General features: G+C 31.8%; 1 protein-coding gene across 1 annotated transcript in view; it reads right to left on the reverse strand.

The window, feature by feature from the left end:
• Window positions 1-24,506, reverse strand: part of LOC109604489 (orexin receptor type 2-like) — a 121,088-nt gene that overhangs the window by 6,235 nt on the left and 90,347 nt on the right. Inside the window, exons 4-5 of the mRNA XM_049961819.1 lie at window positions 21,679-21,903; window positions 7,060-7,234 (exon numbers count right to left, since the gene is read on the reverse strand). Coding sequence (XP_049817776.1) covers window positions 7,060-7,234; window positions 21,679-21,903 — 400 coding nt within the window. The remainder of the gene's footprint in view (window positions 1-7,059; window positions 7,235-21,678; window positions 21,904-24,506) is intronic.

Genomic DNA, 24,506 nt, shown 5'->3' on the forward strand with positions numbered 1-24,506 from the left:
ATGTTTTTTAATTTGTTGCTCTACATATGTTATTCGTAGAAAAATAATTTCAATTCATCTCCGTACATTAGTCTCAATTGGACTTTAATGGCGTATCTAAATTTAGAAAGACGTTGCGTTTGTTGTGTTGGTCTCAATTAAACCGGCGAATTTCGATTAACGTGCACCACCAACCAGAAGTGGGAAATAAATACAATGCCAGATTTATAGTGTTGTCGCTCATGTTTCAAAGGCTAATTTAAACAAAACAGATTAACCACCCCCGCACATTTACTTTAACCCACAGGAAATTTAATTTACACATTGTGTGACCTTTGTTCTGAACGAAAATCGAAAATTTTTCACTTGACCGGATTGATAATGTTGCAGAACAAAATTGTGTCGTGTAATTTTGGTTGAATACTTGACTAATTACTAGGCCATTGTTTCTATGTAGCGCCACGTCCTTCCTGTTTAAAGACCGGGTGATGTCAGAATCCCAATAACATTGTTGGATCTATTAGTAATTAAGTACACCTAACAAAGCTGCTGTTCTAGTCCTTGTTCTAACGGCTATTCACGTTGCACAATGTGTAACAGATATTACAAGAAAAACTACACAAACATTGCAATCAATATTCTAGTCACTATCATAAAAAGGACTGTTTGATGTTTATTTTTGGACAGCTTTCCAGGTTGTAGCTACATCTTAAAATATCCCGTAAGAAATATAAATCTTAAGATAACTTCTGCATTTTAAAACGTCTCAGGGGGAAAAGGAAAATTAAGTTCATTGTTGTCCTATTTTAAATTTTTCTTATCAAAGTCGTCCAAAACGTGCTTTTTTTGTGCAAGATTAGTATCTTCCAGAAGCAATAATCCGTTACATTGTTGAGAGGAGATAAATTTAAAACGTCCAAAAAAAATTCAATAAAAACGGCAAGGGAAAATAAAGAAAAATCACACTTTACAATACGTCCGTCGTACTTTAAAGGGCCTGTTTTTTAATTTCCACAGTTATCGACGTTCGAAACACAATATTCGATATACAAATATTTTCGTTATGCGAGTGTAAAGTTGCGCCAACTCGTAATGCAAAAGTTGCATGAAAGAGAGACACACACAAAGTACTTTTCAAGAGCAATATTTTTTTGCTGTTGTCGCTTAACCCGAAATTCAATTCGAAACACACAATAAGTATCACTCGGTTAAATCGATGCTCGTTCCTTTTACCCGTTGCCTATTTTCATTTCGTCATAAACACAACCATACAGTGCAACCAGCACCTCATATCGAAATTATTTGAAGTTCTCGAAAATACGAATACGCCTCTCTGAATATTTCATGCCGGATCGGTTCCAGATTTATTCAAACGAAATCTCGATCTCTCCGCCTTTTTGACGTCGAACGTGTGAACATCATTTTCACAATGTTTACGCAACAACTTGAACGGATTTAACGTGATTAACCGTTTTTGTCGTAGTTTAATTAAAAATGAAAACTGCTCATTTAATGCCGGTCCCTTAATAAAACCGTAATTATTCTCGAAAAACACGCTGATAAAACTGACTGGAGCAGAAAAAGTTCATTCGGATGTCTACAAACGTTTTCGCTATGAAATATTCATGACGGCATGTGGAAATGCATAATACGTGGGATAATACGGTGCATCTGCGTATGTTTAACTAAATAAAAATAGTCACAGTATATGAGCGAACTTGTGACGGATTTCGTATGAATAAAAATCCGTATAAACTCACTTGTCACGCAATTTCTATACGTTTAATTATACTTTTCCGGGTCATAAACAAAGTTAATGCGAAATTTCCATAACTAGTTAATGCAAAGTGGAATTATCTGTAACACATTTATTACCTCCTTTTTAATATAATCCACTTTATGAAAGTATGGCGATGCGGAAAGTGATACCTCGTTGGCAACAATATTTCTCATTTTTTAAAGGGATTGAGATTACGTAATTATGATGCTGGATAATTTTTTTTCCTTTTTAAACGGTGCATCTTGGCGGAAAAACACCCCCTTTAGGGCGATGGTAACGAAAAAAATGAGGCAATTAAAATGTCTTAATAAATGTTTTACTTTTCTTTGACGACAAAAACAAGTTAAGCAGCATGAAATAAGTTAATTTGATTATCTGTTTTCAGCATTAAGGGGTTTTTATAACAATTAAATTAAATTTTAAAAAACACAATGTGTTTTGACTTTAACTGGGGATGACGTCTATAAATCTTTGTCATCTGAAAGTCACAATTAATGGCAATGTGTTACATTGTATTGTTCCAATACCTATATTGTCGTTAATAATATCTTTATATGGTAGTATTGTGTGTATAACACGGACATTAATTAGCATAGCGTAAATTAGGCAAAGGTTAATGTTTGATTAATATGGGAGATGTAGATAACATGACAATTAGCTGGATGACTGTGTAAAAATTTCAGAATTTGATAAATTACTTCGACTCATGTGAAAATTTAATTTTATAAAAGATCGACATCCAATTTCTTTAATTCAAAAAAACCCTAATTAGTCGTTGTGATTTTATTTTATACAAGCACTTACTAATTAATTTTCGTATTTAAATTGAAATTTTAATTAATTTTAATTAAGGATCAAATAAAATTGACGATCTTGTAAACTATTGTTTTTAAGCACTTCTAAGAAAATAACTGAGTATAATCTAAGAAATATTGTTCAGCATGGAATTAAATTTTCCCTTATTATTAGTTAATTTTCCATTTCTGAGAGGATTTAAATTACATCATTTGGACTCTGGATATCACTTTATTTTACAAAGCGTGGAACAAGTCAGTTGAAAAATTAAACGCCTCCTGCTAAATCACAATATCGACAAAGATATTTAAGAAAGTCAAATGAATTATCGCATCTTATTTAAGTACATCCTGGAAAACCGAATTAACCTTTTATTAAACTAGGAAATTTGACACGTTCATGTATGATTAATATTACAAAACGCAGGGGGAGATGGGACTATAAAATTATCATACTGACAGTTCCAAACTCCAGAGAATAATTAATGATAAATGATGTCTTTACATGACATTTACGAAAAGTTCAACTTACATTTGTATTAGAAGTTACCTGTCCCTGTATCGGCTATTAACATTGTTTTGTTTTAATGGGGCATCCCGGTCATAACTTTCAAACTAATAATTGCTTTTAGTTTGTATTACTGGAAGTGCAGTCTTCCCACATCTCACTTACTTAGTTCTTGCGTCCAATTAATACCAGCATGCCGTTATACAGATTTGTTCAAATTTATATTCGAACGGTTTTTAGTGTAATCTACCAGATTACTCCTGATTCATTAACTGATAAAAGTGGTTATTTGAATCATCTCTAAAATCAGGATATCAGTGGCATTATAGAGCAATAAATATATTATCAACATGAAAATATGTGCAGTGAATGTATGACTTTAACAACATTAAACTGGAATGATTTGTATATTAAATGAATGAACATTACTTGAAGAAAAATAAAATTAGATGTTGAAATAAATATTAGCTGCTATTCGAGTAACATGATACAAACGACTTTCCAGATGCCTGTTTTAATCATCGTTTTACCAGAAAATAGATTTTTGTACTTAAGAACTCGGGTTGCATTGGAGTATATAAGTTTTCAAGAAGCTCTAGACAGATGCATACTTTATTAACTGAAACTTGGACTTTATTAACTAAAAGATGATGATGCAATGTGACTGAAACATTATCTCTTTCCTTGAATAAGAAGCTTGGCAATGATAAATTGAAAAGAAATTGCGTTTCTTACAACCTGTAAAATTCAAAAACACACTATCCTTATAAGAAGTTTATGACATCAGGGCATTCTGTTATTAATAACAGGAACACGAACTCCCCGGTCCATTTGTAAGATGTCTTGCATTAGTCGCGAAAAGTTGCACATACATATTGCGACTCCGAAATTGTGTCGGGAGTCGCGTATGAAGATTTACGAGACAACGCAACGCTAATGGAATAACGTTGACAGGAAATGTGGGAGTTTTACAAAATATTTTCCGAGTTTATGACGTGGTAAATCTTATGCACTTTGCCTAAGATGAAATCATTATCGCGGTTACTTTGTGTGGGGATTTTTACAGCCCCCCTCCTCTTCTTATTTACTTTAATAAATCTGTTGACGTTTTGACATCAAGCGCTTTCCGCACACCGACAAAGCATAAAAACTTTATAAAACCGGTTGATGCGACGCGCTATCGGAGTTCTGCACCACGATGTGACACTGCGACGAGCCACCATTCGGCATTTTCACATGTCAAGGAAGCGATATGTGTAAAGTAAGTAGATTTGTTTGGCTATAAACAAAAATCACCAACGTTTCAACGGCCAACTGAACATGTACAATGGTGGTCATTATTACAGCAATCTTTAAAATATTAAATATTTTAGCCATAACTTTTTTATTTAATGTGTACTATTTTATAAAGTGTTACGTATATTTTTCTGAATTGAGCTGAACATAAACATAGTAACTTTCATTTTTAAAGACAATTTTAATGATTGAAGATGTGATTAATAATTTGTATAATATCATTTTTGTTTTATAATTTTGCCCCTCTTCATGGTATAGACTCCTCCATTTTCCAAATATACGACCAGTTTAAACTGATCGAAAAAAGTTACTTATTTATGATGATTAAATTTATATTTCGACCAAAATATAAATTTAATCACACATTTTTATATGCCCTGCATACGTTGATTATTTGTGAATAGAAACGTTAAAATGAAAATAATAAAACCTTAGACAAAAAACAACGAGGTCGAAAAAACGGATCATAGGTTTCAGTCAATATTTAAATATTCAGTTTTATTTTAACTTTGTTCAAGAATTAACAACCAATTTCTATAGTATTTTCTTAGAATCATGCAGAGACGTCATTTGTCAGAAGCTGAACGACATCGTGCTGTAGGAATGCTTCAGACTGACTTAAAACAAGCTGATGTGGTCGCTGCATTTAATGTTGACCAATCCGTGGTGTGCAGGGTCTATCAATGGTTTCTAGAAACAGGATGTCTGCGAGATCCTCCTACAGGAGGTCGACTAAGAGTTACATTTAATCTGGAAGACTATTGATCAGAGAAGCATGAGTGGACCCAATAAGAAACTGCTGACTTCTTAGACAAGACCTGATTTTGATTACAGGATGTCATATAAGCTCAAGGATAGTTTTAAATAGACCCATAAGGTGGCTACCCCAGCCTGCCCATTGTGGAGTAAGATTAACTTGGGATTAACTTGGTATCAGGAAAGAGAATTGTGGAATGAGGAGTGAAGTACTGTGATGTTTACAAATGAAAGCAGATTTGGAGTATTTAGAGATAGAGAGTCAGAATTTGGAGACCTCCAAGTCAAAGAATAAATCCACTTCATGTGCAGGAAGTTTAATTTATGTAACAGACATTTTCGATAACATTGTTGAACATTATCGACAAGCAAAACATCAACTTTTTCATCTTTTAATCATTTTGAGATCGTTTTCATGTTGAAACATATTTATTAAGAGCATTATTTCTTCAATATATGGAAGGAAAGTCTTGTTCAATATATCCCTGTACATAAATCAGTTTAAGGGGCCTACGCCAGAAGAACTGAAACATCCCCATGGTATAATTCAACCTCCACCATGTTTCATTGTGGGTATAAACTTCGTGTACATTTGTTCCTGTAGGATGGTTAACATAAACTGAACCAAATTTAGACTCATCAATAAAAACTACTCGTCTCCACTGTTTTGTGGTTCAGTCAATGTCAAAACTCGACTTTCACATTTTGATAGAAACTTCTGACAGCCCTAGAACTAATTTCATAAAGTCCTGCTTTAATTTCAGTTGACGATAAGATTGGATTGTCTTTTGGCATGTCTTATTCAGTTATTGATTTTCCTTCAAATTTTTCAAACTCTCATAATTTTTTTCGTAGCCATGATCTCAGTAGTTCTTCTAAATTTTTCAATAATACGGGAAACGTAATTTTTCAGAATAAAATTAAGTTAGCACTCCTCCCAGGTAGCATCCCCTATTTTTTTTTTTTTCAAACAAGAATGGGGATCACCTCATTAAAGAGGGCTTTTAATTCACTGAACGTATTATTGCTATTTAGCTTTTGAAAATCTTTTACTTTACGGTACATTTTCCAGTACCTAATATTTATTTTAAAAACTAAAACTAAAAATCTATTGAAGTAACAATTAAACTGATTATATTGCCTGAAATACAAAGACACAAACATTTATATTGGTTAATTAAGTTTTATTTTTGTAAATGTATCTATCCAATTACAAATTTGTCTGTCTGTCTCCGACTATGCTGATGTATACAATATCTATTCAGCATCCAAGTCAAATAATGCGGCAAAAACTTTCTCCACATACAAGATGACAGAATGTAAATATGACAAATTTGTCAGTTGATATTCCTGTCTATGATGTGTTTACTCTTCCGCCATATTTACTGTTCAACCATTGAAGAGACATGATAATAAATGGTTGCCGTTGTGCGCAGGAAAAACTATAATTCATCTTTTTTACACGTATCAAAATTACACGGGGTCATGCAGATAACATTTGATTTATGAAAATTATTATTATTTGTCGGTTTAAATGTAAGGCAAATATATTAAAAATAACACTAGTATTACACACTACATTATTCAAACAGCATAATAGAATGTTGGCGAAAGACATCCGAGTAAATGTGATCCTTAATTAAAGGCACAGATTTAGTCAGTCACTAAATGTACTCCAGGTTAACGTTCAGTGTCCCGGTTGTTAATAATTTTGCGACTGTACACCGAACAATTAGAAGTCTCGCATCAAGTGGTCCGACAATGAAACTAAACACCCCGTGTAACTGTACAATACCCCAGCCAGTTAAGAAAAAAAAAAATAATGAAAATATGGCGCCGCGTTCATAATCCGCAGCACGAAACTGCGGGAGCTGGAGTGTCGCCGAGTGGCTTTTGTAACCGATCCTTGCAGGACGTAATGAATATCCCCAACGGTGGTCGCTTACCTGAGCACGGAGAGCAAGTGCACCGGCAGGAAGCAGATGGCGAACATGACGACGACGCAGACGAGCATCTTGGCGGCCTTCCGACGCGACCTGAGCTGTCCCTCAGTGCTGGTGTTCATGTTCATCGCGAACGTGTTCACCATGGGGCCGCCGCCACGGTGGTTGCCGCTGACGTCTGTAAAACAAACACACACGACTTTCAACGCAGTTTGACACGTCCGCAGGTGCGAATGAATTCGACTCATAAAAATGTCACAGGAAACGATAATTCCCAATTTTCCGTGCAAACACTCTCACAAGGAAACCCACGCATGTGGAAATCTTCCCTTAATTAAACACCCCCCTGAACGCACAAACGTGTACTAAATGATAAAGCGAGAGATTCATGTTGAACGTGATTACAAGAAGGCGGTCTTGGAAAAGACCCGTTTCAACCGTTTCCCTTGGGTAAACAGGAGAAAAAAACACGGGGAGGGTTTTGGTGCAGGAATGTAGGTCGATAAATTGATAATTAGGGTAGTTCAAATTTCATGTCCGGTAATATTTATGTGCCTACGTGTCGGCGACGGTTTATTAAATGAATTAACACAAAAGGTGACGACAATTACACGCCGTGCCTTGGCAATTGTCGCCGCACACTCCGTTTGTTTTTATAATTTCCCATGAAATTATAATTAACTGAAAATAATGTGCGTACCTAATTCCCCTTTTTTATTTACGTGTACCTAAAACTAAAGATCGTATTTTCAGGGCATTTATTTTTCAATTTATGCTTTTAAATTTTTTTTAATATTGTTATAATTAACTGAAAATAATGTTCATACATAAATCCCTTTTTATTTTCGGGTAAAGGCCATGAGACGACAAATATACCGAATCGGCCCCAGAAAGAGATTGGGCTCATAATCTTAGTACTAATAAGATACTTCGATAGTGCGAGTTTCAGGTCTTTATCTATAACCGTTTCTGAGTAAATCGAAAAATACTGAAAATTAGGAAAAAATAATTTTCTCAGCACTGTGTGAATCGATTGATCTAGATGCCGGATATGTTTTGGGGGACGATAAAGACCTGAAACTGGCACTATCGAAGTATCTTATTAGTACTTATTTCTTGAAATTATGAGTCCGATTACTTTCTGGGGCCAATTCGGTATATTTATCGTCTCATGGCCTTTATTAATTTTACCTACAAACAAATATCACATAAAGTTATAAACACCTTATAACTTTATGTGATATATGATCTTGTGTTATTATGAAGAAGCAGAACGTTTCTTCTATTGACTTAAGAAACTGTTTAAGTAAGTTTTATTAATTTGTTGCTGAGCTTTTTTAATTACTGTTTGAATATAATATAGGAAAAAAGATAGATAGAGCATAAAAAAATTATGTCATCACATCGTAAACTGAAATCAAAGTCAACTGGGAAAAAATGGGACTTGATGAAACTGGTTTAAGGACTATGAGAAGCTGTCAGTGGAGGGGGTTCGTTTGTCCCCAGACATACAAGAAAAACCCTGGTTTCTACTAAAAATGTGTCCAGTGAAAATGTTCAATTTTGACATCCACTAGACAAAACAGTGAAGACGAGTAGTTTCTAGTGACGGTTTAAATTGAATTTATGGTTCAACATATGTTGAACATCCTACTGGGACAAAACTACACTAAAAGTTTGTTATACCCATAGTGGTTGCTGTTCAATTATGCTATGTGGATGCTTTAATTCTTTTAGCCCCCTTAGACAGATTTATGTACAGGGATATATTAAACAATAATTTGCTTACGTAGACTGAAGAAATGACACTGTTAATAATTATGTTTCAACATGAAAACGATCCCAAATACAAATCCAAAATTGTGACGGATTGATTAAAAGACCAAAGTATCCATGTTTTGTTTTGCCCGTCCCAATCTCCAGACATCAACCCTGTAGAAAACATGAAGGATCAGTTTTAAAACTTGTCGTATATTCAAAAAATTGTCGAGTCTATACCACTGATATGGACCAAAATTATAAAAACAAAAAGGATATTAGACAAAGTGTTAATATTAAATTAAATAGTACAGATTTAATCAGTAAAAATCCCTTTCAAAATTAAATTTATTATCTTTATGTCCAGATCAATTCAGAAAAATGTATGTAACATTTTATAGAATAAGAATATAGGTTTTATAATACTATATAAAACAACAATAGTAATTAATATTTATTTTAACAGTTCACATTAAATAAAAGAGTTATGTCTAAAATATATAACATTTATTAACATTACGTTGCTATAATAATGACTACCACTGTAATACATGAACCAAAAACGTAAATGAAATTTTCCAGGACACAGTGCTTTAACAAACCATGTTTGTCCATTATTTAATCAATCACCAAATAACATTTTTTATAATAAACAAACGAGGTTAAAATATGTTCGAGCCCAATTAGTTTAGGATTATCATACAGAATTTAACAAGCGAGATTAGTCCAAAACATATTCATAAAAAAAGAAAGTAAAAGCCTTAAAACATAAAATATTCACAAACATAATCTGACAATTGGGAAACAAGTAGCAATTTCATTTTATAAAGTGGGTCCTTTCAGAGGCGCCAATGTATAATAAACTGGAAACACTTTTCTTCGCTATGAGCGCGATAAAAAGCAGCTATTGCTCATTGAAATATAAAATAATTTGAATCGATACTCGAAATTTGGGTCGTCGATACAAAGGTTCAGACAAATTTTACCATTATAATACCTTATAGGGTCATTTCAAACTCGTCCTCCAACATTTATGATACGAGGTGAAATGCTGTAAAAAGCGAAAGCCAAGGTACAACATTATGTGTAGATTAACAAATCAATACGAAAATGTTACGTATGAAATTGATGGAAATGTTACCTGTGTTTTTAAGGTAAAACGACAAAACCGTTAAACGAGTAAAAACACATATTTGCAAACTCGAAATTTAACTTCCAGTTTGAAACTCATAATTAAATTCCCTTGCGTTGCAGTAAAACTGCATATTTATTAAATAGAGCTACTGTTGCAGTTAACAACTATTTTAACAGGTTTTTGACAAATAAAACGAACAAATTTCAATTGAAAAACAATTCTGTACACATATTAAGCTTAATTTAAAACCTGTGCAACTAATAAATAGTTGATATTTAAACAAGAAAATCTGGATTACACCACTACATTAAATAAATTGAGATAAAATTCACGAAGCAATAAATCAAAAATGGTAAAGTACGATAAAGATTTAATTTAGTGTACAGCAGTCACAAAACCATGATGTATCTAACTATTAATCGGTTTTTGACCTTTCACAATAAAATCCTATATTTCTCCATTTCTGGTTATGATTGATGAATTGATTTATGATGCTCGTGTATAAAAAGGTAGTTTGTACAAATATCTTTAATAAAAAGCAGCTGTAATCTTTCATGTCATTTCATTTATTTGTTACACACAGTTAAAGAAGTACTGGATGTTGAGTTTTTCCACAAAATAAAATATATACACGGTTGAACTCATCATAAAATTAAATTTATTGATATCCAAAGCAATAAACCAATTTTTACACTTCATTTAAGCGTCATAAATTGTGCTCAAATGTGTGTATATCAAAAAATTCAATTTGTTTCATGCATACAGTCGTATTACCTATATTTATTTTTGAATAATTTATATTTAATTTAAATTTTATGGTATTTAATTGCTTTAAATGTATGATATTAATCAAACTAATTATGGGCTGAAATTCAAATTTATATTTTGTTTGATTGTGGGAAATTATAATTAACATTTAAAGCAAATTTTCATCGATTTTACATTTAAAATGTAGTTATGTCGAATCATTTAAAAAATGTCACTTTTATTAGATCACTGTTGGAAATGATAAATTTCTATAAATCCATATGTAGATTAATTGTTCGACGTGACATCGAAAACCCACTGATCTGATTTATCGCCTAGTTTAGTGTGCATAGGTGAAGCGAGGTCAACGAATAAATCACCACATTGTTGGCGAAATTTCACTGGATACGTCGAAAGCAACCACTTCTAAATTTGTGTGTAACAAAAATTAATATTAATTAATCAGTGGGTGCATCCTCATCACAAACCGGTGGAAGCTGTATGTTGAGAGGAAGCTCCAACAGTGGTGAAACCTCAAAAGAGAACATCTCATTGTTTATAGCAATTGCTTAATTACTGTAATGTAATTAATTTCTTCTGGAGTGGCCCTGCAAAATGGGGATGTCCATCAGTATCTGGTGTTTGGTGGAGGGATGTTCGCAGTCAAGGCACAATCAAATAAATTGCACTTTTTATGAACGCAACTGAGAGACGACATGACGATTGAAGTGATTTATGTTTAGTTGTAAATTGTGAAAAGACGTTTGATTGATCACCGGTTATTGATTTATTTTGCATATTTGCACGGGAAACGTTTTGATGAAGTGGTAAGCCAAAACTTTCGTCATCAATTTCTTGTCAGGACGGCTCAAAATATTTTATTTTAATGTCAACCCGTTTGACATTATTAATTCGCATTTATGACCATCCACGTTCCGGTATCTGCAATTAATGCAAACAAACCTCCCCGTCGTACGCGTTCCGGCAGGAAATTGATGCACATAATTGCATTATAATATAAATACGGCGACTACGGAATACTGTAAATCCGTCGAACGAAGGCGCATAAAATAAAATATTTATCGCGCAAAAGGAGCTTCGCAGTAGAACGGAAACCTCCGGGCTAAAGAGTCGAAGGATGTACGGCGACGTAACCCAGTGGCCCGTTTCGCTGAAAACGCCACTAACTTACGCCGGATTATTTCGGAAAATGAAAGTTTTCAATATATCGTAAATTCATATTGAGTCGTAAATGTTGAACTCAAACATCTGCCGCCTCGGAATTTTTTTTTTACTTTGTGCCGGCTTAGCGGGCAGTAAACGAAATATTATTTCCAAGTATTATTAAAAGAGGTTATAAATATTTATTGTACTTTGAGCCAGAAAAACACTTGAGGCAGGCTGTAAAGCTTTTTTAAGATTTTGATTGTGTCTTTCGATGTCCGCAGGGAGCAGACTTTTTTGACCTTTTAATATCTAAACGTTTTTGTTATTTTTAGAGTAGACTGCACCTTCCAGATCGTTAAATATTGATCTAATTTTATGACACACACTTGGTTGGACCGAACTACAGTTGTAAACTTTCGTAAGGGGGAAAGTATATTTTTGGGTAAAGTTTTGTTTAGTCTGAAATATCTTTAAAGTTACCCGGAATTTAGAAATAGCGTACGCGACGCTGAAATTGTGTTAGAGGCAAACTAGGTATAAGTTATTTTGAGGTGAGATTAAAGTATTACGGAAATTTATCATACGATATATATTCAAAGTTATTACTTAAGTTTAATAATTTATGACATAAATCAATAAAACATATAAATTGATCCAATTGCAGTAACATATTTATAAAAATTCGAAGAAAAAAATGATTTAAATGTAATGTTTTTTTAATAGCAAATTTTGTTAAAAGTTTATAATTTTTTATTATCATCCTAGGCCGAAAAAGTGGCGCCACTTTCATGAACATAAAAAATTCGTATGGGTGCAATTTTTCAAATATTTTTACAAAATCATTCAAAATAAAAAAATAGTAGGGAGTAACTTATTTGATACATCTTGATTTTTAATTTGAATATTGGTTGTTAATAAAATTTTCTAGTGTCTAAATTCGTTTTTTTTTATTATTTAAGTATTTATTTATTAAAATTATATTTAAGGAACAACTAAACAACTCAATAAGAACTGTAGTTCAGAATTTTAGCAAATTGCATATTTTTTTAATTTCTTGCCACGCCCCCTAAAAAGCTTTTTTTTGATGAGAAAACATTATGATTTTTTAATCAAAACAGTCTAGTTAATTTTTTGGTAATTCTTTCTGGAAAATACAATTTTATTCGAAATATAAATAATTTTAGAACACAAATAAATAAAAACTCAAAAACAAAATATAATTATACTGTTCATAGACGTACTAAATGTCCAAAATATGAGAAAAATTAAGACATGAACTCAAATAACGAAACATCTTAAATTTTTCAGGAAACCATTAGCTGAAATTTGAGAATAGTAATAATAACAATGTTCCATTTTCAAAAATTTTCAAGTGGTAAAAAAATTATAATTACATATAAAGTTTTTTTCTCATCAAAAGGAAGTTTTAGAGGCGTTTCAAGAAACATAATAAACATAAAATTTGAATTTATACTCTAGGAAATTTTTAAAAACAATATATATATATTTTTGTTTTTTTTTTTTACAATTCAATCTCTAATTGTCCCTCCATTTAATCTAACAATCCATCATTGACAGAATTTTTATTCTATTTTATTTCGAAACTAGATCTTCATCAGATTTTTAAACTCATTAAAAAGTGGACCTTTTTTAAATTGTTCCCTTTTGAATGAAAAATCATAGTAATAATAATAATAATTTATTTTATAAGCATTTTGATTTTTTTTTATTTTTCTTTACAATTGAAAATCTAATTAACCCTTCGTTTAATCCAAGTCCCATCATTAACCGATATTTTCTTCTATTTTATTTTTTTGAAACTAGATCAGGCGATTTATCCATATTTTCTCAACTTAATTTTGACTTTTAAACCCAATCAAAAATTGTGCTTTTTCCAATTGTTCTGTTTTGAATAATAATAAAAATTTATGTTTTATAAGAATTTTGAAATTTTCGAAAAAGATATATTAATTTTACCTTTTTAATTTTTGATTTTTTTTTACAATTGAAACTTGAATTCACCCTTCGTTAAATCCAACAAGTCCCATCATTAACCGATATGTTCTTCTATTTTATTTTTTGAAACTAGATCAGGTGATTTATCCAAATTTTCTCAACTTAATTTTGACTTTTAAACCCTATCAAAAATTGTGCTTTTTCCAATTGTTCTGTTTTGAATAATAATAAAAATTTATGTTTTATAAGAATTTTGAAATTTTCGAAAAAGATATATTAATGGGACCATTTTTAATTTTTGATTTTTTTTTACAATTGAAACTTGAATTCACCCTTCGTTAAATCCAACAAGTCCCATCATTAACCGATATGTTCTTCTATTTTATTTTTTGAAACTAGATCAGGTGATTTATCCAAATTTTCTCAACTTAATTTTGACTTTTAAACCCAATCAAAAATTGTGCTTTTTCCAATTGTTTTGTTTATTTATTAACTTTTTCAAATTGTTCTCGTTTGAATTAAAAGAATAATAATAATAATTTATGTTCTGTTCTGTATTTGAATTTAAAATGGGTCACTTCATTCTAATTTAACTACAAATGTAAAATGAAAATTTTAAAAATAAATATTTTTCTTCTAAAAACTCAAAAATAGAGCATAAGTTCAGATATTTTTTATATTTTGTTAATACATTCAAAAATTAATAATTAAAAAAGAATCTTGGCTAAAATAAAGAATTTTTGACTAAATATAATATGATGAAAAATCCATGAACCTTTTCAGGTTAACCAAACAACTTGTGTCAATGAAAACAACTGTTTAATAAAACAATAATTACGCTTGACACCAGGATCAATCGAAAATATTTCATTAGTTTCTTGTAAACGATTCCAGATGGTGCGACACAAGCAGAAAATTTAATTAAACACTTCCTTGTTTATTTCAATTTCCCCCTGAGTTGCATTCGACCTGTTTAAAACAGTCCATATAAAGAATTAATTATTTAGATGGCAATAAATTTGAATGAACCATATTAAGATTTAATTACGCAATAGAAGGAAGGGAATGACGGCTGCTGTACTAATTCTGGACATCAAACGTTACCAGTTATTTTAAAATGGGATGCAGCTCATAATGATGCATTCAAAAGCGATTTTCAGCGAAAATCGGATTACCGTTTAATAATACATAAATGTATTATGAAGCACATTTTTTGCGACTGATATAAAAGCGGATTTCTATAATTGCGTTCCATCCACTTCGTCGAACTTTATTGACCACAACGTATTATCTATCGAATATGATGCGGGATCAAAGTATTCAATTCTTTGATCCGTGGCGCTTTGTTGCCTCAAAATTCAAATTAATTGTATGTATTATTCAAACGCGAACATGTACAGCACTTGGTTATTAAAATATTTTGTTTTAGAAACGGAATCGAGAAAGTTTGTAATCATTCTGGGGAAATTCAAAAGTTACGTGACAGTTTCATTCCAGTCTGAATTACTACAGCACATATTTAAATATATTGGAATACAAAACAAATATTCCCAACTACTTTATTTATATCTGGCACATGATGGAAAAGATTTTTTTATTCGCTTGTGAAAACGATCCCAAAATAATTGGCTTCGTTCCAACATTATATACCACTAAATTTTATTGACCATATCGAATTATCTTTCAAATCTAATGCTGGATAGAAGCAAGCGGTCCTTTGATCCGTAGGGCTTTGTCGGTCTCGAAATTTAAACATTTCTCTTTCGCTTTCCTTATACGACTCGGTTTTGTTATGAAATAGCTGTTACGGTGATATTAAAAGAATAAAACACAAAACTACGTCGCCTTTTTCTTTCGCCATCGGTTACACGGACGTGTTTACGGGGCTGAAGAGAAAAAACGTATTTATTTAACGTTACAGTAAATAATTATGTCTTATTTGAATGACGCACTCGAGGAAAACACTTCGAATCCGTCATACAACCAGCAGATAAATCACTCCGGTTTCATTTTTTTATTGTGAACCAAGAACGTTCACGGGTTTTTGCGACAAGCAGTCAAGACATAAATAGACATAATTAAGTTAAAGCTCGCGCAGATTTTCGTCCCTTTATCTGCGGTTCAATTCCTTTTTTTAATAAGGCCGAAAAACATCACCCTGAATCGCTTCCATTTCCGTGATCGTAATAAATCTGGCGACGGTGTGTTCTTGTTCGGGTATTGATTTAATGGACCACTAAATCATGTGCGGAATTCTTGTAAAGGAGATTCCAATGCGGAAATAGTACGATATATGAAATTTACTGCACTCAGGTCGCCTTTATGAGATATGTCGATTGTATCGTTCTTTTTAAACCACTTGCCTTAAGTAGCTTCGTTTCCCATACTATAAATAATGTTAATGATGCCTTTATTCTGTTTTTCATATGTGATATGTCATCTGAGGAGCTGCTTCGGTACATGAAATATTTATGGTTGAAAAGGCTATATGAATTTATTATGTATTCACAAATTTTATTACTAATATCATTTTATCATAAAAATGTATAAAGATATGAAAAGTATAAGAAGTTTCAGTAATGTTTTTAATATAACCTTTGATCATAATATGTTTAATAATATATTACTATCTCCTTAAAATTAATTACATTAATCAGTGACAAATCTGAATAAAGCATAAAATTTAAAATATATGTTAATGGAAAAAATGTTAAATAAATCTGAAAAAATTAAACTGCAGAATTAATTTGGAATAGAACAAATAAACACAGTGGTCAAATGTCATTTATTTTTGGTCTACAGTTTGGCTTAATAAATACAGTAAATGGTCAAAATTGTCATAATTATATATACTCAGTGACTTAGAAAATAGATCAAATAGCTCCACTGCTCATATTTCATTTACTTTTGGTTTACAGTTTGGGGTAATAGAATCCTTAAATGACTATAAATTCTAACAAAAGTCTAGAACATATTGATCAGTATCATAATTTTAAATTTATCGTGAATTGAACCTCCACAATAAACAAGAGTTGTCTGTTCAAAATTTAAGGTCTTGTATCTTAATGAAGACAAAATAGGGAAGAAATTGCCATAATTATAGGTACTCAATGAATAGGCCAAACAGATCCTGTCGTCACATTTCTTCTACTTCTGGTCTACAGTTTGAGGTAATAGAAACCTTAAATGATTAAAAATTCAAGCAAAAGTATAGAACATATTGATAAGTGTCATAATTTTAAATTAATCGTGAATTGGACCTCCACAATAAACCAGAGTTGCCTGTTCAAAATTTAAGGTCTTGTATCTTAATGAAGAGAAATTGTCATAATTTTATTCACTGACTTAGAAAATAGAATAGGTGGTCACATTTCATCTACAGTTTGGAGTAATAGAGTAAAAATTCAAAAAAAAAGGATATAAAATATTGATCAGTATCATGCTTTTAAATTAATCATGAGTTGGACTCTCAAAATAATTCAGACACTGATTGACTCGCCTACTCAATCAGTGAAGTTTGAAAATCTTGCTATATATGGCTATAAATTTATAAGGGAAAATAGGAAACATCCCACAGCAACGATATTTGATATTAATGAAATAACCCATTAAACGCAACACATGTGAAACGAATACTGTGTCGACATTATACGAATTTAATATGACTAAAAATGTGTAGCTTAAAAACACTTCTTGTCGCCATCTGGGTCAGAATCTAATCATTTCTTGTCGTTATATGGACGAGTGTACACACCAAATTTAAATTTTAAATTGAACCACAGCATCTATGTGTTATAAGTTGCAAACTCGTTTGAAACTGATAACATCACTTAGAGGCAAATTATTATTAAATAATTTATAATTAATTAAATATAGAATTTAAAATAAATTATAGTTAGAGTTAGAGTTAATTGTCTTATATTTATTATTCCACTTATTTCGAACATGATTTCCATTAATTAAAGATAAATTCTGATTAAATATTCTTGTTAATTAAGGATTAAATCTCAAATGAAGTACAGACGTTAATTATCTGTAAAAACAATTTCACAAGTATTAATTAATACAAATAATGTTGATATAAACCTGAAATTTAACCTGCAGACTTTAAGATTTTGTATCCTTTATCCTTAACATTTTTAAGTGTTTACCCTTAAATCATAAAGCATTCAATTAGATGAGTTTATGTGCTCGAGCGCAACAAAAATTATAATAAAGTAAAAAAATTATTAGCCTCTTAAGAAACCATAATCCATTTAAGGTTAATTACGGGTGTAATAAAGTTCAAAGCTGTTTTCGGGGATTATTAAATTCCTTCAAAAAATACCGCCAATTTAAAATTTTCCACCACATTCTCCGAAAATCTTGATGGATTTATTACCTTTAATAGAAAAATTGCTGACGTCGTAACTTTGTGCTTTCTTTCCAGCATATTGCTTTGAACACATCGTTAAATAAATTCGAAAAATGAATCGATCCAAAATATTTATTCGTCGTACGAACTTTATTAGAATTTGCGTTTGCCTCGTAAAAATCTACGTGTTCTTGCACTAATTCAGCACCGTCAAACTCTCCTCCAGTGCAATTTTTTCATCGATCCGCAATAGATATCAATCACACCCGGATAGAACATTATTCCCCGTCAAATTGAAACAATGGACAATTATTACTTACTTATCGGTCTCGATTGCAGCCAAATGCTAGTGAAATATGGCGATTTTATCTGGCGACTGTTACAACGTACCGGTTGCACTGGTTTGCAATTTATAGATTCAATAAATTATCGGGAACGATTTAAAATATTAACAAGGTGAATGAATGTGCTAATGACACGGGAATTTTCATTCGTTACTACCGTGGCGATTTCAGTTTCAACAGCCCGGGATTTATTGTAATCCCGGTCACTGCTGTTAATGCCAGATGTTTCTGATAGAAGTTACTTATATATTGCAATTAATTATCCCCAGGATGGATCCACCTTGTCGTGGTCCTGGGGCTCAGTACCGCTCCACAAACCAGTGGCAGTGGGAAGCTAACGGATCCAACCCAGCAAGACAAATCCTTCCCCAGGAAGATCTCGTATCTTCCTGAGATTGGTCTTGCTCTTTCAGAATTCAGTTGACAGGGGGGTGGCATCTACGCCAGCCTTACGTCATCTGGTTCAGCTCATCCGCGTATGCTGAACATATGCGTCTCGCTTTGGGTTATGATCTTCGGGATCGGTACCCGGAGAGGGGTTTTCTGTCTTCTGACTTTCCCCTCTCAATAAAAAAGCAATTAATTATCAATTAACATTGGGAAGTGTTCAGTACATGGTTTATTAATTTTTAAGATTATACATTAATATTAAAACAATATACAATTTTATATGGAAGTATAACTATGTTTAGTTAGTTAAATTGGACTTGGATTGGATTTTGATTTACAGTGTGTCTTAAATTCGTGTATTTTGACTGTTACAAACTATTCTTAGTTCATAGGACATTTTAATATCTTTGACCGCTTTTAAAATATATAGGAACTGTCATTTGTAAAATTTTTTTTATTTAATTTTTTTCTGCAGTCAGTAAAGAAGGTTTTTAGGCTCTTTTTTAAGTAGTGTAAGATACTTACCTGAAAATATTTTTAACATTTTGAGATAATTTGTGAAACTACCTTAGATATAATATTTCTGGAAAATTTCGAGATAATTAATATATCTGAACAATTGAAGGTATAATCAATTTTTTTTAAATATATATTTTCAAATTTAGTTGTTGTTTTTAGTCTCAAAAACATGTCATTTAAATCTGTAAAATATTTATGTCTAATTTGGTTATAAACGTGATCCCCTATGGCAAGGCAAAACGTCGATGCTTTGGACTTTTAACCAATACGTCACAATTTTAGATTTGTGTTGGTATCGTTTTCATGTTAAAACACACTTATTAAGAGCATTATATCTTATCAATATATAAAAGTAAATTGTTGTTTAATATTTCTCTGTACATAATTGTGGGTATAACAAACGTTTTATGTAGTTTTGTCTTTGTAGGATGTTTACATAATCTTTTTTTTTATTAATAAATTTAGACTAGTCACTAAAAATCACTCGTTTTCATTGTTTGTTTTGTGGTTCAGTGAATGTGATTCTTAAGAAGTCAAAATTGGACTCAGATTTTTAGTAGAAATTAGAGTTTTTTCTAGTCTAGGATCAAACAATCCCCCATCCACTAACCATCTCCTCATAGTATCAGTTATCAATTTTCTTTCAAGTTTTTCGAATTGAGACAATTTTTTTCGATAGCCAATTTGTCTTAATTTTTTAATAAATACGGGAAACGATTGACTTATTTAACTTAACTCTTAGTCATCTGGTTTTATTTCTCTTGGTCTTGATAACGCTGAATTATGACTTTTTTACAGTTTTACTTCAACCATTAATAAAAAATAATTATAGTAAGTAAAGAATCGATTTAAATTCACGGAGAACATAAAGTAAAAAGTTGTTATAATTTTGTCCATTGAAAAATAAAAAAGTAATCAAAATTAAGACAATAAACAGTATAGGTATTAGCATCTAATTTAAGTACTACAGTACATATTTTAATATTATAAGTTACTATAAGAGTGGCCACTACACTATTATATATAGCTCTATTAATTATTGAGTTTTTGAGCTATTATTCATTAAAATTGAAATTTTAAACAAAATTTTACAGATCACACGGTAGTTCTTATAAATATTAAAGTAAAAAATATACTCAGTGACAAAGACATAAGAGGTGTTCAAACTTAATATTGTTTTGCTAAAACATAGATATTATAGCAAGGAGTAAACGATTACAATTTGAAAACAAAATATCAAAGATTTTAGGTTTTTTTGTATAATTTAGTTAAAAATATGTTTGTCTATCGAGATTATCTGAACACTCCTCAAAAGACATGGCATTGATTCAATGAAGTGGTCTATTTTCTTTTGAAGTATAGAAGCTACATGTACTTCATGTTTTAGAACCTCCAAAATTTATGGGGGCTTACCAAAACATTACCAAATTTTAATCGTTTCTGTGTTTCACCAAAAGAATATTAAATTTGAACACCCCCTTTTTGATGTTGCAATTTCTTTGTCCTGAAGCTGTTTCTAAATAAAAGTAAATTATAGCAAAATTGCTACAACGATTCGTTCAACTAAATTTGGACTGATTGACTGATTGTCTGACTTGACTAACCAGATTTAAATGGAAAATAAGTATGGCTATCCGACGATGTTAATGAAGAAAATTTATAGAATCCAAAATAAACGTTGAAAATGCTCCTCAAGATCCTATAGCAGAAGTCGTTGGAAAAGGTAATTGTGTTACATTAGAATTTATATTAAGGTATCATTAAAAGAACACATTTAAAATATTATCAAGTATTTTCTGAAGTTTAATACACTTTAGAAAACAAATTACTGCAAACGTTCCACCATTACGTTAAGTGGATGTCGTCTTAATATAATGTCTAAAGGACAATTCATTAGTTTCAATAAAACAAGGGTGCTGATACTACTTGAATTGGATTATTTGTCTTAGGTTTTTCTTCACCAAAACATTCCTTCCAATAAGAAACACACTCCATCGTTAATATTAATTAATAACAGAAAAAAATTAACTGATGGATTGCAAAGTAAAAATAGAATTATAAGTGTTCGCTGAAAATTGTTTGGAAACATCATCTTTAACAGTCATCCATCTCAGACACACATCGCAGGAAACGAGTGGCGTAGCACCCAGTGTTTTCATGTAAATGCGAACCATCAAACGGCGCAAAAGAACGACGGCAAATCCATTACCGGATCCATGCAAACACTCACATACATATTATAGTTCACTTACCCATTGCCTGATGCGGCACATTCCCGGACTTCCACAGAACACGGATGATCTGAATATACGCCACGGACATAAAAAGCAGCGGCAGCAAATAGAACACCGCCATTTTAACGATCATAAATATTGTATCCGTTTCGTCGGACCAAGTCGGACGGCATTGCGTGAAATAGATCTTGTCGGGGAAATCCGGATACGCTTTCGCCGTTAAGTACATGCCTTCCGGTACCTCTGCAAAAAACAAAAAAATCACACAGCGGATATCGATGGTCGGACATAATTAAACTGTCCCGCAAGAAAAAAATGGCCCGTTCCTCTGCAACGGCAGCGGCGAGAGATAAAAACTGGGCGGTACGTTTCGAAATGTCCCAGTCACTAATAAAGTTGACGGAAAGTTAAAAGCCCGTTTGCATCGCGTATAAAAAACGCTAGTATTTTCGGAAACTGTCACGGCCAACAAACGTTGAAAGGAGTTCCTAAAAAATGGAAATAACGACGGCGGTCTGGATCCGTCCCCGGATTGTCCGGCGGAAGCCCCGTGGCATTAGTTTAAATTGAAAATTTTTATTAAAGCCATTTATTTAACTTTATTCCCTTTAATAAACTGCCGCCCACGAAAAAAAAATAAACACTTCGATATCAGCATTACAGGCGTTAAACGATCTTTGCAGGAGTTAACGAGGCTATCAGACTAAAGTCGGAACAAACGTATTCATGTCGGGGCAAAACTACAACGGCACAAAGGAATGAAGTGTTTTCAATTCAGACTCCACTTCAAATTACGTTTCTATACACAAATTGGATATAGAAATTCAACCCAGACGGTCATTGTTAAATAGGTTCACTGAATTTGATTTAATGAGCGCCAACGATAATCATCCCCGTGTTAATAAAGCAACAACCAAAAAAATAACACAATTTACATTAGTGCCCGATTGTTTTGAGTTTAACGAACAGTTCTTCCAAATCATCGCTCGCATGAAATTATCTTTTTATGGCTTCTGAATATATCAAAAGACGTTTGAGCGGATAATGTACGAAAACCAGTAAAATGCGAGTGATAAAAAGTTCTAAGAACTTATACAAAACCAATAAAATGCTTTGCATAAATCTAATAAAAACTTCCCTTTATTTGTCGGCCGTAAAATCTTTACAAGAACGAGAACATACGTGACGATTGGAAAATTAAGTCTACCGCCCCTGAAATACTGGTTTATTTGGAGGCATAAGTACAGTGGTGGTCAAAAGTATGGAATAATTTTCAGAAATTGATTATTCTTATTAAACTCGTTTTATTGAAAATACGTTATGCCACTTTAAAATATCGGAAAAGAACTGAATTTTCAAAGATAGTCAATATTTTTGTCAGGTTGTGTATTTCAATATTATTTGCCGTTACATTATTATTATTATTTTTGAGTTGGACAAAAAAAATTGAATACTTTTTAAGGAGTTTGCCAGAAATCATATGGACTGGAACTCACCTATGTGGAATTTAGTACTAAAGAGTGATCCAAGTCTTTGGATTAAATGGTTGGCAATATGTAACTGGCCTCAGTTGGAATGATTTTAAGTTCTAAAAACCAGCAGTTAAATATGGTGGTGGAAAATTATTGTGGGGATATTTTCCGGCATCTGGTACTGGTCTCATAGTAGGAATTGAAGATAAAATGGAACGTTTTATCTATATAGATATCTGACAAATCATATAAAATAAAATAATTTATCTGTAGTTTGGAAATTTCAACAAGATAATGATCCAAAAGACACATCCAAGTTTGTAAAAATTGGTTTTTGGATAATATGACGAATTTTCTTCCACGACCTTCACTCTCTCTGATCTAAGAGAAAATCTGTGGTACTCTCTGGAATTGAAAATTCAACAGAAAAACGTCACCAACAAAGAACATTTATGGCAATGAATAAGAAGGATGGACAAAAATGCTTGTGGAACTGTGTCACAATCTTATCGATTATTAATGTGTGTTGTGTTAATTGTGCTATCAAATCAAATCAAATAAATAAATTATTTCTAAATTCATGTCATGTATATATATTATTCCGTACTTATGTCCATCTCCATTTTTATTTAAATGTACACTATGGTTCACATATAGAGCAACAAATTAAAAAACAATAATTTTATTAAAAGAACAATTCTTTTTAATTGAAATTAATTTTATAATTATTAAGTGTCTAAATATTTGATACCTCATTTTATACACGGATATCTATATTTACATAGTTTTTATCTAACCTTTTATTTTGTGCAGGGTTCATAAGTAAAGCAATCAAACCGTATATTCAATACAGTTGATTTTATAATTTATTTCTGTCTGACATCGTTCCTTAAAGCTAAAAATGCCCAGAGGTGTCTAATTATCTATACAAATTAAACAACAAATTGTAGAAAAGTCTCGGAATGGTAAATTGAAGACTAAAATTACAGTCAATTTAAATTTAAACAATTCGATCACTTTGGGGACGGTTTCCAATATTAACAGAAGTGGTAGAAAACAGCTGTGGACAGCGCATCCCTCATAAATTAAGAAATAAAGTTAGTGTTTCAGTGAGTACCATAAAACGAAGATTAAAAGAAGCTGGACTCTGTGGTAGAAAATCAACAAACAAGCCCTTCATTTCCACAAAAAATAGAGCAGAGAGACAGATGGGGATGAAAGACCAATTAATGAAAGGTATAATCCCAAGTACACTAAACCTACTGTGAAGCATGGTGGAGGAGGAGTTATAGTTTGGGTATGTTTTTCTGGGTTTGGCATGGGTTCTCTGGTTAAGATAGACGGGATACCTTCTGCTTTTCAGAGAATACGTGT

Source organism: Aethina tumida, chromosome 1, assembly GCF_024364675.1.
Source record: "Aethina tumida isolate Nest 87 chromosome 1, icAetTumi1.1, whole genome shotgun sequence".
NCBI classification, from domain to species: domain Eukaryota; kingdom Metazoa; phylum Arthropoda; class Insecta; order Coleoptera; family Nitidulidae; genus Aethina; species Aethina tumida.